At 34.7% G+C, this 14819-nt stretch overlaps 1 protein-coding gene across 1 annotated transcript; it reads left to right on the top strand.

Annotated features, from left to right (window-relative positions):
• The first annotated feature begins 9156 nt into the window (after nucleotides 1-9156).
• Nucleotides 9157-13362, top strand: atf3 (activating transcription factor 3). The gene is made up of 4 exons (XM_059512394.1): nucleotides 9157-9292; nucleotides 10645-10895; nucleotides 11128-11235; nucleotides 11333-13362. Exons 2-4 carry the CDS (start codon nucleotides 10653-10655, stop codon nucleotides 11588-11590), a joined length of 609 nt encoding a protein of 202 aa, XP_059368377.1. The 5' UTR covers nucleotides 9157-9292; nucleotides 10645-10652; the 3' UTR covers nucleotides 11591-13362.
• The last annotated feature ends 1457 nt before the right edge of the window (nucleotides 13363-14819 follow it).

The following is a 14819-nucleotide window of genomic DNA, read 5'->3' as shown; positions in this document are numbered from 1 at the left end:
TGAGTATGGGTCACCATACTTGGCTGAATGTCATGTCCTTTTTTCACTTTGGATACGAAGGCATCTGCAGTATATACAGTCAGGTTCTGAGGATAGCAAGTCTTGTGAAAGTACCAGTAACTACTGAACACAAGCATGTGGAGTAATCAAGTAAATTACATCAGATTGAGACATCTTTCAGGCAGCTATGTGGGTCAGATTGTGGCCAATACCACAGACGATACTGACAAACCAGCCAAGTGTAGAGGAAAAGGAGTTCAGAAATTTAGTGATTCAAAGGTCATAAAAACATGACGTCAATTTTGCCAATGATTATGTGTAAGACAACTGAAACTGCACTGGTCATGCTTATGACAGTTTGTTTGACAAGGGACGAGCTCTATAGAGGAAACAACAATCATTGTTGCATAAGCCACCTGAATATGCTGAATAACCACAAGGGTGTTTTCCACAAAGCAAATGGCACTTGTAGCACCTCCAGTCACGTGACTCGCTCCGTGCTCAGCGTGCTCTTTGTTGTGTATCAGCAAACAGGAAATTCCCCTTCATCACATGACATGGGTCTTTGGTTCTGTCCCGTGACCTTTTTACTGAAACTGTTTACATCAAGTACAGGAATACAGTGTAAGGGAAACAACATCTTGTAACCATTAAAAAAAATTTGAATGACATTATCTCTGTTTGCTTATGATAGCATAACAGTGCAGGACTAAGCGATTTCTGGGCTATAACTTCTTATTCTTGTTGTGTGAACAAAATACTTAAATATTTGTATACCATGTCTAAATGCTTTAATTACATAGCAAGACAAAGAATATAACAAATATTTAAGGATTTGAAACCTTTTGGTGTGGTGCAGAAATAACACACTTCACCTTTAAATAATCATGCATAGAAATCGCATTTTAGTATGCAATGTGTTTATTATTAATAAAGAACATTGACTGTCAAAACCTATGGTTCGTTAAACTGGTTTATAACAGTGTTTTTAATCATTTAGAAGCCACAGAGCCCTAAATATAATCATCCTTGTGCAAGAGACCCAATCCTAAAATGTAAAATTATTATTTGGAAAACATTGTGTTTATTATAGCACTGTTCAGTTAGATGCATTAGTTCTTTATATATTTTTATTTGAATCAAATTTTTCTTTCTTATTTTTATAAATCATTATTTTTTTATATTTTAAACTGTTTGTCTCTAAACATTTTCACAGAATCCCTTGCGGCCCGATTGTCTCTGGGCAGTTTGAAAACCCCAGGGTTTATAAGATGACAGTCTTCTGCAACAATAATTTCCCATAAGTCCTCAGAGAAGCATGAGTTTAATAAAATAATTTACACATCCGTGTGCACTTTATTTGGTTTAGTGCTAAGAAAACCTTCATAGGTTTGCCAGTAAATGAAGGAAGAAAGAAATATTAAATGAACCAGTCATTTTGTACACATAAACTTTAATGCAGCAACAATCGCTTTTGGTCATGTGATCGCAACATGTAAAATAAATGAGCTTTTAATTAGTTACACATAGGTATCGAGTCTTCATTTCATGGGAGTGTGCATGATATTAAACATATTTTAAAACATAAAACTCCCTTTAATAATTGCAGGGAAATTGCTGAGAACCTTTTGTGGAATGAAAAGGTTCCATGGATGGTAAAGGTTCTTTGTGGATCCATTGATGCCAATAAAGAACTTTTTTTTTTTTTTAAGAGTGTACATAAATAATTTTTTAACAATCTATAAAAAGAGAGATAACAACCAGGAAAAGCTGGCACAGGGCGTTTTTGTTTTGTTGTTGTTGTTGGACATTATGACTCATCTGCCTCTACCTGCAATGCATTTCCAGAGTCCTGTTACTCTCTCTGACTCATCATGATGTCAGACTGCACACACTCAACTTCTCATCTCATGAGCTTGTTCAAGTTAATATTCTACCAAATTGTGATTTCTGACATGTATGCAGGCTTGAAAATGATCTACTGTATTATGCTCCGAAATGTAAGAATAAGCATTTTTAGAAACAATCTTTTATATCGTCTTTTATATAATTCTACCTGTGCTGAATCTCTTGTAAAAGTTAGTGTGTATATGCTCTAACCTTGATTCAGATATACTGTAAACAGCCTAATGTCAATGGTAAGGCAAAGCACAGGGATTTAGCTTCAGTCCCACACTGCGTTGCAGGCTGTGGACATGCCCTGACCATGTTCTTCTCCTCCGCTCTGATTGGCTGATCTCAAGGGATTATCATTAACTATTAATCCTATGCTGCAATGATGCCATACTGTAGTCACACCACAGAGCAGTCATATGATGTCATCTCACCTTAGCAAGCTGATTGGCCGAAGCCTCTCGTGCAGCTCTGTGTTCACAGTATAAATTTTATAACAGCTAGATCCTTTACAGGCAGTCATGTGACTTTAACTATGACGTGGCTCTTAAAAGACTAAGTGCGGCAGTTTTTATAGGAGGCCTGTGTTCCTTCAATTCCCTGCTTGAAATAAAAAACCAGAAATTAGAGCGTTACGTTCTACATGCCAGGAAGAAGTCAAATGTTCCAATTAATCCAGTTCTTTGAATTTACAGCAAATAGAAGTGAGGAATGGGAAATGAATGATGAAAATGAGGTTTTGCCTGAGGTACTGCTCGGATGCTCACTGGATGTGGAATGAGAAAAAAAAAAAAAAAAGTCACAGACCAAGCAGCAATTTACTTTCACATCCGCAGGAAGCAGATAGTGTACAGAACGTAGTTTACTTTACCATACATAGAAGTTCTAAATGGAATCCAAAAACCATTCTAAATGGAATCCAAAAACCAAAGACAAAAAAATGAGTTCCTCCGAAAAGAGGAAGTCTTCCCTAAATGTGTTTCATTACATGTACTACGTTCCGGGTGTGATTCAATTTGGTTTCCTTATGAATTACGTAAGGCATTTATGCTTTAGAGGGGAATGAACTTTAGGTATTTGCTCCCACTCTACTTGCTGTTTGCACATAGGACCGAAATAACAAAACGCAGCACAGAGGCCTGCTGGAGAAAGAAATGAGGTCACGGCCTGTGACGGGGTTGGGAATCCTGGCTTCCCCTACTTCGACTGTCTGCGACGAAAGTCCTTTGGGCGGGAGTCCGTCACTATGGACGCAGCCGGAGTAAACATGTACACAGTGCTGTGGTGCGTGTACCAGTGTGAAGGTAGCACCGAGTTAACTGGGACTTTATAAATAACTATGAGGCCTACAGCTGTCTATGTCACATATGTAAGAGGGACGCTATATAAACTATTATTTAGAGGAAGCAGTGTCAACATTTATACTGAGCAAGTGATGCTATGCATATTTGGGCCCCATTGCTGCGGAGTCATTCAAGACAATGTACCTTGTAATATTACCATTACAAATTCATTAAAAAAGGAAAAATATGTATTATATTGTATTACTGTATATTATAGTATTAAACAAGTTCAAAAAGCTTGTGTACATTCCATATCCAGTGACAAGGCTAGTTGGAAAATATTAATCTCAACCCAAACAAAAATCTTACTAAATATAGAAACAGAAGAGAATAAACCACATGTTGTCAGACTTGAAATGTAGGCTATTTAATCATTAAGGTCAATGATGTAGATGACCTTAAACCACCTGGAGTGACTTGTTTTGCTTCAATACCCAGATTTTACTTTGGACACCATGTGACAACCTGACGTATGATAAAAAGGGTTTATTGTATACAACTTAACAAAACTTCCATAAATCAGACTTCTTTTTTTTTTTATGAACCTGAACTGTGTATAGCCCAAACAATATGCAAATTAATAACTGTATAATTTGTAAATAGTTAAACAACAACAAAAGTGACACAGAACACAGGACCAAATATTATATTAGTACAAGCCACATTTCTAAATTAGACTCGTGACCCATTCATGGGTCTTGATAAATATCATAAATACTACTACTTTTATGTGTAAATGTTAATTTAGGAATGAGTTTGATGTTCATCACTACAACTTGCCATATTATAACAAAATAATCGCAAACTAATTATTTAATTTTAGTTTCAGTTTTATCTAGAAAATTATTTTAATACTTTCGATATGGATGTTTAGATTTTTCGTATTATATTATTCTGACTGCAGTCAGTTGATGCATAAATATAAAGGGTGGGGCATAGTTATATAAACAAAATATAATCCTATAGCCTATATAAAAATAAAATGACAATGCTATCTATAGTTTTACTAAAAATTATAGTTGATACAGTTATTGATAATACTGTAAAACCTAAATTAAAATAATAACACGTTTTTATTACAAAATACCTTAAAATTATAATTATTAAAATGTAAAATATTTGTTGTAAAGGTATCGACTGTGTTCCTATTGTGCTACATGGTATACTAACAGATGCTGGAGGCTACTCTGTCATTAGATTTGTAGATTTAATGGCATCTATAGAGCAACCATCAGGCATTTTCGATGACTAACGTTTGACTGGAATGCCATGTGTCAGACCGAAAGCGCAAATCAAAATATCGATCCCGACCTTTCATTGTTCCAGCAATGAACGTTTCGTTTCACACGCGTGATGTTTTGGGAAAAGGGTGATTTCACTGCTCACCTCCAAACCTAGAAAACAAGGGACAGTCTCAGGATTACTGTAGTCTCAACTTCCCGGAAGGATGACGTGTTATCCCCAGGCGAGAATACTCGAGAGCTCGTCTTAAAGAAACAATGCGGAGTCTGTGCTTCTTAGGAAATTGCTTGTGTGCCGTTTAACCTGAGCCTGTAACGCAATGGCCATGCTACTCGTTAAATTGGGAGTTAAAAAGAGAAATCAAATTATTTAAATTATTATAATAATCTGGTAACATTTTGAACTATAGAAACTATGTTCATGTTTGAACTTAGTAAAATGACAAGCCTTGGTTTTTCATAATGAGCACATAAAGTTAAATGGAACTGGAAAGAGAATAAAATAACAAAAGTAAGAATAAAACAACCAGTCTTTTCAATCTTTCTTTTTACTTTATTAATTTTTTTTGTGCTTCAGAAAACAGTTTACATTGTACAGAGAGAATAGACATAATTAGGAAATATTTTGTATACTTTAAAGTATAATGATGGTGCTGGTTGTAAAGATTTAAATAGTGTATGTATGGTACAAACAAAAGTGAAAGATAAACACTTTGTACAAGATAGAAATATTTTTCAAAATGAAAATAAAGCCAAATGAAAAACATAGGCAGCATTATTATAATCATAAAATTATATATAAAATCTAGTGCATCAAGTGATTCTACTGTGATTTAATTATGTTTTTATAATAATTTTATAAATAAATGCATACATACAGACAGACATAAAGACTGGCTGGCTTTTCTTTGATTCCATCCTTACACATTTTTGTTGATAGACAACAATCATCACGTAACAGATGGAAGAGTGAAATCACTTCTTCTGAATCTTCACTGTGTATTAATAGCTAACAGGTCAATATTGACATCATAACAGCTGTAACCATGTCCCAGACACAAAATGACTGCAGGCCTTTAAACACCTGTTTAACTTTATATGATGGAGCACAACTTGAACTCTATGACGTGACTGCCCTGTCAGATATGATAAAGAGTTGATAAGATGGTGAATACTGCTATATTAAGCTCTGTGTAAGGTTTTAGATATAGATCGTTCGTATGGGTCAACGCATGTCTGATATAAATATTTAGCTTAAACATAAACAAACTGGATAGTGTGTCTCATTAAAAATATTAGTATAATTGTACCTAACTCAGCCTGTAAATCTTTACAGTATTTAATGTAAAGAAAGTGACGTGACATTCAGCCAAGTATGGTGACCCATACTCAGAATTTGTGCTCTGCATTTAACCCATCCGAAGTGCACACACACAGAGCAGTGAACACACACACACACACACTGTGAACACACACCCGGAGCAGTGGGCAGCCATTAATGCTGCAGCGCCCGGGGAGCAGTTGGGGGTTCGATGCCTTGCTCAAGGGCACCTAAGTTGTGGTATTGCCGGCCCAAGATTCAAACCCACAACCCTAGGGTTAGGAGTCAAACTCTCTAACCACTAGGCCACGACTTCCCTGGACAAATTTGCTTTGTAAAAATGGAAAAAATCACAAGCATCATTTCAGTTTCAACAGCAGTTGATGTAGTACTTAGATTAAAATATATTTAATAAGATATTATTTCTGTAATTTGTAGACATATATACCAAACACATGAAAAAGAATTAAGCCCCAAATAAAAATGAATGTGTTTAATTAAATTGGACCACATAAAATCAAACCAAGCTACAATCTGCCAACAAAAAATATATACGAGACCATTTCAAGAAACCAACTTCCCTTTTTGAAGTCATTTTTAAGACTTTTAACCAACTGGTGTCAAGTTGATATTAAATGTTTGAAGTCTGTGCCTGTCAAGTTCATACAGCTGTCCAGCAGAATAAGCACATGTGTACAGTTATTCATCACATTAACTATGGACATTTTTCCCTAACACTTGACAACCAGAAATAATATTACATATGTCTTAATGCTGAACAATACATTTATTGTTTCAGAATTTTTTTAACTGATTTTCACTTATTAACAAACAGAAAAAAATACTAGAACCACCTCAAACTAGAGTGAGAAGGAAAAAAAATACTAACAAAGATGAATAATAAAAAATACATTAGTTAATATATTAATGAAACTAGAGAAAGTATACAATGATTTAAAAAACAGTAGTACAGAATCATACAACCGTGAATCAAACAATTCACATACAGAGACGCAGAGACTGTTTCACAATTTTAAAACCTACCAAACTACTTTTCGTAAAACAACAACAACAACAACAACAACAAATTTGTTGAGATAAAAATGGTTTTACTTAGTTTAAAAGTCTTTTGAGGCCACACTGTATCTTCATTTTCATATCTTCATATCTTTTATCGGCAGATATCAAATCAGGAAAAGGCAACAAATTCACTTATCATTTTTTAAATGTATCTCTTTGAGTTTTAGGAAAAACTAAACAAAGAAAAATAAACCACAAAGGACAAATTCAGAAACCACATGAAATGCGATATATATATAAAATAAAAAAATAAACAATATAATTCTCTCATATAAAATCGTATATATCGGTGGATGTCAAAAGTAAATTCACTTTAAAATAGTTCATATTCAAGCCTTTGCTATGAGTCAAATGGAACTTATTAAAAACTCAGATTCATTAAGCCCGACGGCCATCATTTCTATTGGGAAAAATAAATATTGCCATGTTTAGTTTGTGTGTCATGTTTAGACATGGCTCCTTAGTAACACTATTATGTGTACAAGCATAATTGCTTGTAATAAGGGGGTGTAAGGGGGTAGTGATTGCACCAGGACTGGTGAAGAGAGATCATTGGAAATTTCCAGAACACAGAGGTAAGAGCTTGTACCGGGGTGTGTAATGACCCAACTAGAGGAAGAGAGCAGTGCTTCACATCCAGTAGAGGAATGCAGACACTGCCGACTGCCCACTCCCTGAAATCACTTCAAATCATCCCACTGAACATCATCCACCACAAATCAAAGTAAATATGAACTCTAACATTTGCTTTAACACCTTTTTCTTTATCTGATTATTTAGTAGATTTCTATGGCAAATTATTTGTTGATTATATGTGTGTATTTGTTTAGGCTACATTGTTTGGATCAAATGCCTCCACAAGGATAGTAAAACTTTATATTTTTTAACATTGTGGTTCCCACGTGGGGAAAAAAATAGTAAATGATATAACTGAAAGTGTAACAATGCAAACAGGTTTTCTGTAACGGGTAGGTTTAGGGTTAGGGGATATTGTTGGCTCAGTATAAAAGTAATATAAGTCTATGGAAAGTCCCCACAATTCAGAGAAACAAACATGAGTGAGTGTGTGTGTGTGTGTGTGTGTGTGTGTGTATGTGTTCTTTATTTTATTTTTGGTAATTTATTTTAATATTACAAAGATTTAAAAAAAAAAAAAAAAAATCCTGCCTGTTCTAAAACAACTCCATCTGTTTTAACAATGGAAATTAAATGCAACATTAATGGAAACACACTACTAAAAAAAAGCAACTACTCATATCCACCAGATTAACACTAATTTTACCCCACAGATGAACTAGGATATCAGAAAAGTTTTAAAATAGGCTAAAACAAGTTATAATAGAATAAAGTCTAAACTTGCATGCAGCAATAGTTACTAATTTACAACCTTAAATTATATATTTTTGAACACACAAAAAACTAACTAAAACAACTAACAACTAACTAAAATTACAAACATGCGCTCTGTAAAATCAAAGTGGTGCCAAAGTTACACTTATATTTTTCAATCTTTGAATTTAATTACTGACAAAGAAAATCAAATCAACCTCTGAAAACTCAAGTGTAAATCATAGAACTTACTGGGACAAGTTAAACGGCTGTACATTAAGATGTTAAATGGTGAGAACATTTTTGGTGGATGTGCAAAACCAAATGATCCCACTCTAAAAAACGCATGGTTTAAATACAACTCAGCGCTGTATTTGTATAAATGTATTATGTATAAATGTTTAACCCAACTTTCTGGGTTTTTAACCCAACCATTGGGTCAAAACAACCCAATAGCTGGGTTTGTCCATATTTTACCCAGCGCTGGGTTGTATTTAACCCAGCATTCATGGACTTTAAAAGACTACATAGACTAAATAAAAGACAGCAACACACTGACCTTGGGATCATCTCTCCATCTTCATACAATTCTCCATTAACAGACAAAATATGAGTGTGTTTAACAGAGTGAGAGTCATTTTCTGTTCTCATTCTGACCAACTAGCCAGTCAGTCTCTCCTCTCCCATGTCTTTTTTTTTTCCTCACAACTATTTAGTACGTTACACTAGAGCATACCAGAGATCCCATGTCATTACACGGGTATGTCTTTATTTGCTTATTAGGTTAACATGTCAGCTACGACTTCGATTCCTCCACAGTTCGGGGAGGGCGGGGTTCTGAGCTTGCCCAGTTATGGTGCGCACAGAGGGTTGCCTGATTGCATCATCGCAAATACAGCGTTCTAAATACTATAAATAGGGTGACGTCACTCGCCCCGCCCCTCCGTAGTAGCTAGTTCACGTCCTTCAGCCATATAAAGGGGTGATGCAACGAGCCGGAGACAACTGTAACTTTACCAGCTGAGCGCGAGAACACTCCAGTCAGAGGAGAGCATCACAACACGCGTTTATTCAGTCAAAACAAGGTGAGTGACAACATTGTTTCGCTTGTTATTTATGGGGTTCTAGAACACACTGGAAAATGTCTACGCTATGTTCTATTCAATAAACTCAACCAGTTACTGATTTCGATACAGTTGTGTTTTTGGGTCAAGCGATTGTACTTATTTAAGCTCATTTCATCTTATTGCTGTTTATATTTATATAGTTTATTTATTATTATTATTCATTTAATTGTTCTCTCTTCATAGTCCAAGTCCTCTAGTTACAAAATGTGCGGAACTTGTTTGCCGTAATGTATGTTGAAATATCTGGATAACTGATAATTTTATGTGGTTCTTTTGGCGAATCGTTAGAGCCTACTGTAAAAAAAAATAAACTACAGTTTACTTTAACTACTCCCAAAGAGATTTCATGGTAACCAGATTAGAGTTTAATAAACACTTGAAGATGATGATGATTTTACCGGATTATACTGATACCTACAATTCATACAAGCAGAACGTAGCTATATTTTAACAAATAATTCGAGTAGTTGAATGTAATCGCATAATATTTAAATAAATGAATAAAACATTTGTCTGATATATATTCTATATAAGATAAGTTATGTTACTTCAATGCATATGCAATATATATATATATAACTTTTCCCAGAACCTAATAAATACCCTAAAATAATATATTGTGATGATGACATTATGTGATAGCATGTCATTACATTGTATTATTTTAATATATTAACGTATTTAAGCTATTAAAATCTGAAATGTAAAATCATTGTAAAATGTAGGCATGTGGTAAAATTGAAGGCCAGATGACTACATTTTAAGCTCATGACAAAGTAAATTTCTAGCAACTGTTTATAAATAAGAACCGCATAAAGATGGTTTTATATACATAAAACACCATAAAGGCAACAATACACTATAATTGTTTAATTTACTAAACAAAATTAGATTTGGAAATACTTCTTACTCACTAAATCATAAGAGGATTTATTATATTATTAATATAATAAAATATAAACATTTTAGAAGTATATTTATTGCCTTATTAAATATATTTTCTCCATAATTTGTGAATAAAAATCTAAATTGTTTTTAATAAATCCTAAACATATGCATATATCTAATACAATTATATACATTCATACTTTTTTTATTTCTGAAATACTTATTTACATTAATTGTTAAATTACATGTTTTTTGTTTGTTTGCTTGTTTTTCAGATTTAAAACAGTTTTTCACTGTAGCATTTAAAAATTTTTATTACATGACTTACTAGAGGGAAGAGCTCGTAACTGACTACAGAAAGTTTACTATGATCCAATTTCCGTATTAAGACCATGATTGAACTCTTGCTTCAAATGTTTTAGATTTCGTAATGATGCTTCAGCATCCTGGTTTGGGTTCCTTGGAGATCAGTGCATCTGCTTTGGTACCCTGCCTCTCCCCGCCCGGCTCACTCACGCTGGACGACTTCACCAACTTCACTCCATTAGTGAAAGAGGAGCTGCGCTACGCCATCCAGAACAAACGCCTGTCCATCGGCATGAGCACCCTGACCACTGACCGAGCGTGTATGAACACTGAACGCCCCACTGAACTACCTGTGATGAAGCGGGAGGTGAGAATCACTCATTTACAGTTAGAACATTGAATCAAATGTGATTTCTTGTATTTCACATTCGTTATATTGAGTAACACGCATGCAGAAAAGCCATGCTTGCACAAGTCACTTGTTCATCCACTTGTGGACCCAATTCAGAATCATTAGGCGGTTTCAGCTTTCATGAAATCAATATTTATTACGCAATGTAGGTATATCTGAACATATCTGATAAATATTGTCATTTCAGGTCATTCCAGAGGAGAGTGAAAGGAGAAAAAGAAGAAGGGAAAGAAACAAAATTGCAGCAGCAAAATGCCGAAACAAGAAAAAAGAGAAAACAGACAATTTACAAAAGGTAGTTACATTTATTATATTATATACATTTAATTTTATTATATTCGTTTACATTTATTTTTATTTAAATTATTTATATTAACTATTTGAATCCTCAGGAGTCAGAGAAGTTGGAGTCCATCAATGCCGAGTTAAAAGCCCAGATTGAGGAGCTGAAGAACCAAAAGCAGCAGCTAGTTTACATGCTCAACCTGCATAGGCCCACCTGTATCGTCCGAGCTCAGAACGGCCAGACCCCTGAAGACGAGAGGAAGCTCTTCATCCAGCAAATCAAAGAGACCACCCTGCAGGGTCTGAATCTAACCACAAGTGGACCAACGCACACCTCAATACCAACTAGCTGTGGGCATCTCTAAATCACAAACTGTACAGGCAAGAAGCTAATGGCTCGGCAATCCTGGCTAAGGAACGCTGGAAGGTTCACCCACGTCATGAAGGACTAAAAACGGGTGCCTGCCATGATGCCAGTCAAGGTCGGTCTGATGTACACTGAAAGAGACTGTTAAAAGCACTAAAGTGTTGAAGGACGTTTGATGCGTTCTTCTCTTATTTAAATGTGTTCGGAATTGTATGTATGTTTAACATGATATGCTTTTTGTATGCACCAAAGCCCGATGTCATGTTGATGTTAGAACAACATGATTTCATTTATTTATCATCTTGTTGGTTAAATGAAGCCCTGGCGGTGTGTTTGACAGCAAGTACTATTCTAGTGAGAGGAAACAAATGTAGTAATCTGCGTGTATCTTTTTCACTTACCGACAAGACATACAGGGTGATGAAGTCGTTTAGTTACATATTTATCTCTGGCCTCTGCCTTGTTAAGTGTCCACATAACATGCCACATGAAGTATTTCAAGCTGCTACTTATCTCTCAGGACATGGTCTATATATATATTAGAGGAAACTCGCATTAAATAAACAGATAAAATAACAGGGAAGTCGACCACAGTGGACTTTGAAACAACGAGCTGTCCCGCACGTTTCTTACAAGGAAGTACTACTCTTCTTCACCGAAAGCCTGTCTGCTATCACCTCAACTCTATGACTATGTTGTTGTTACAATGCTGTGATCAGGAAGGTCTGTGTTTGCCAGCCTACCGTAAAAAAAAAAAAGTTTTTTTGTGCTATTAGCAAGGACATACTTATTTTTTTGATGTTGCGTGATTCATATACTCTAGCTGTGTGTTGTAATTGTCTAGATACACAAACCTATACACTCCCAGCTCACAAGAAATGTTCTCAGAACTTTGGCTAATGTTCTGGAAATGTTAAGCATGAATGTCCAGTTATGTTAATAGAATGGAGATTTATTTGATGTTCACATCACCTTGTAATGTCTTTTTTTTTCTAAAACGTTTTAGTTGTACTTTTTTAGTAATGTTCCAGTAACTTTGCAAATGGTTTAAATAGAGCATGATTTGCCTTAATGTTTTCTCTAACATTTGCATATCTGTTTTTAGTTTATTCAGAAATAACATAGAGAATTTTAGCCAGATGTTCTTAGAACATATTTTTGTTGGCTGGGCCTGTCCTAAAGAAAAAAAGAATGAAGTAAAGCTTATTAATTATCTGACTATGTTCTTAGATCATGTGTCAAGCAGTTTTAGTGTCACACCATGTTGTTGTTGCTAGTGAAGAAACATACCACAAGACATCTGATCAGGCCCTGTGACTGCATTTCTTAATATTACAGAAAGTAATAAATACAATAAGTATAAAAATCACTCATTTCTGCTAAACCGAGGAAAACCCCTAATCTTTTCACAAACTTCTTCCTTATGTTTTTGAGCTTAGTTTAATGTTCTGTCATTTAATGAAAGGTTAAGTGATGCAGGCGTCAGGTAGCTTTTTCCTTTTTTTTTTTTTTGTGTTTGTTCCAACAGGCATGCCACATAATGTGGTACTATTGACATTAAATGTGTACTGAAAATGAAGCTATGCTTTCTATTTGTGGTCAAACCAGAATTCATCAATCACTTCATTGGTGTCCATGTCAAAGTGTTCAGGTGCAATTGCTACCAAAAGTCATGGTCAAGAAAATAATTTATATGACATATGTATGGCTTAATTTTGACTGTCTCTTTGTTTTTGATACTTTATTAGTAAAAAGCTATACCACTTTCAATTGAGTCATTCAGTTTTATTCCAGTCAGATGTGATTAAATACAACTGAATCAGGCTGATTACCTCAGATGAGGCAACACCAAGACACTGCTACTCTATAAGGTGTACATGACGTGCTCAAAAACCAGCACCTTTTATGGTTGTGCTGAGAAATTTGCGGTAGGGCAAGTCTGCACATGTATAACCTGAGAGACGTGCTGATTGTGACCCTGAGGTTGATCGAGTTCATGCTGCCAGAGAGCAATGATTCAGCATTTTCTGCTGATTTGAATTATTATTTTGAAGATGGTGGATTTCATACATGGGAAACGTGTTATTATGTTTTGGAACTGATTAAATGTGGGAATTGCATCAGAAGATAATAATCTTAAAAGCCTCTTGAAATTCCTCAGAAAGAACAAAGCTGCTGGAGAACTCTTAGCGGTGACGGTACCTGAGTTTTGGTAACTCCCTTTTGGGGAAAAAAAATATTGGGAAATATTTAGAATTCTGAATAATTGCAACCAAACTCATTGGTTTGCTCTTTAAAACTATTTCTAAAAGTAAGAACTAAAAGTACCATTTTAACAATTATGAGAACTTTGAGAGGAAATCATTTAACATGGCTGCTTTTAGTCGTGATGATAAAAAAATTAAAAAAAAAAAATACATGCACAAATAGATGTGCCATCATCACTTGGTACTCCTCCCTTTCTATGAATCACAATACGTTTGGCAATTTTATTTGCTATATTCTCCGGTTTAGTTTGAATTTGAGTCATTTGTTTGCACACATCCCTTAAAGTAAAAAAAAATAACATATTCATGGGGCAATCAAATCCGAGTTGCTGCTCATTGCTTCATCGCTGCTGATGTGGACTGATGTCAGACATGTGATAATGAACTCTCAGAAATGACTTTTCGGATAAACTTCCACCTCTTTTCTGAAAACTTATAGAGCCCTTAAACATGAACCACTGTATTATTAACACCTTGAAACGATGTGATCAGCATACAGAATACATAATATGGGATTTATATATATATTTAAGATAATATACAATTATAAATATTTCCAACGTGGACTTTTTGTGTGTGTGTGTGGATATATATATATATATATATATATTAAAGTTTGTTATAAAAAAAAAGGTTTTATGAAATCTAATCTAAAATATTGATTCAACAAATACCCAGATCCTAACATCTTGACCTGACTTTCACCATAACACAAGTGCACTTTGCCCTCCCTGAATATGAGCCAACTTAGTCACAGCCCTTGGCAATAAATGCAATCAGTGGAAACTTCACACTCTGATGCAAGCATTAAAAGTGTTGCAATGGAATCTACAGATGTCAAATAGGGTGTTGTAATGCTATTTGAAACATCTATGTCATAACCTTTAAATATTATTATAATGATTTTAAAGTTTTGATATAATGCATTCATGACCGAGAAGATCATTGGAATGCCTTACT

Source organism: Carassius carassius, chromosome 27 (assembly GCF_963082965.1).
Source record: "Carassius carassius chromosome 27, fCarCar2.1, whole genome shotgun sequence".
NCBI lineage: Eukaryota > Metazoa > Chordata > Actinopteri > Cypriniformes > Cyprinidae > Carassius > Carassius carassius.
The sequence above is the reverse complement of the archived record's forward strand: the minus strand, read 5'-3'. Positions and strand labels throughout refer to the sequence as shown.

Bases quoted from the DNA above. Each gene is read 5' to 3' on its own strand.
- atf3 (XM_059512394.1), top strand. From the start codon at position 10,653: ATGATGCTTCAGCATCCTGGTTTGGGTTCCTTGGAGATCAGTGCATCT. The intron at 10,896-11,127 runs GTGAGAATCACT...TTGTCATTTCAG, and splicing joins TACCTGTGATGAAGCGGGAG to GTCATTCCAGAGGAGAGTGA. The intron at 11,236-11,332 runs GTAGTTACATTT...TTGAATCCTCAG, and splicing joins AAACAGACAATTTACAAAAG to GAGTCAGAGAAGTTGGAGTC.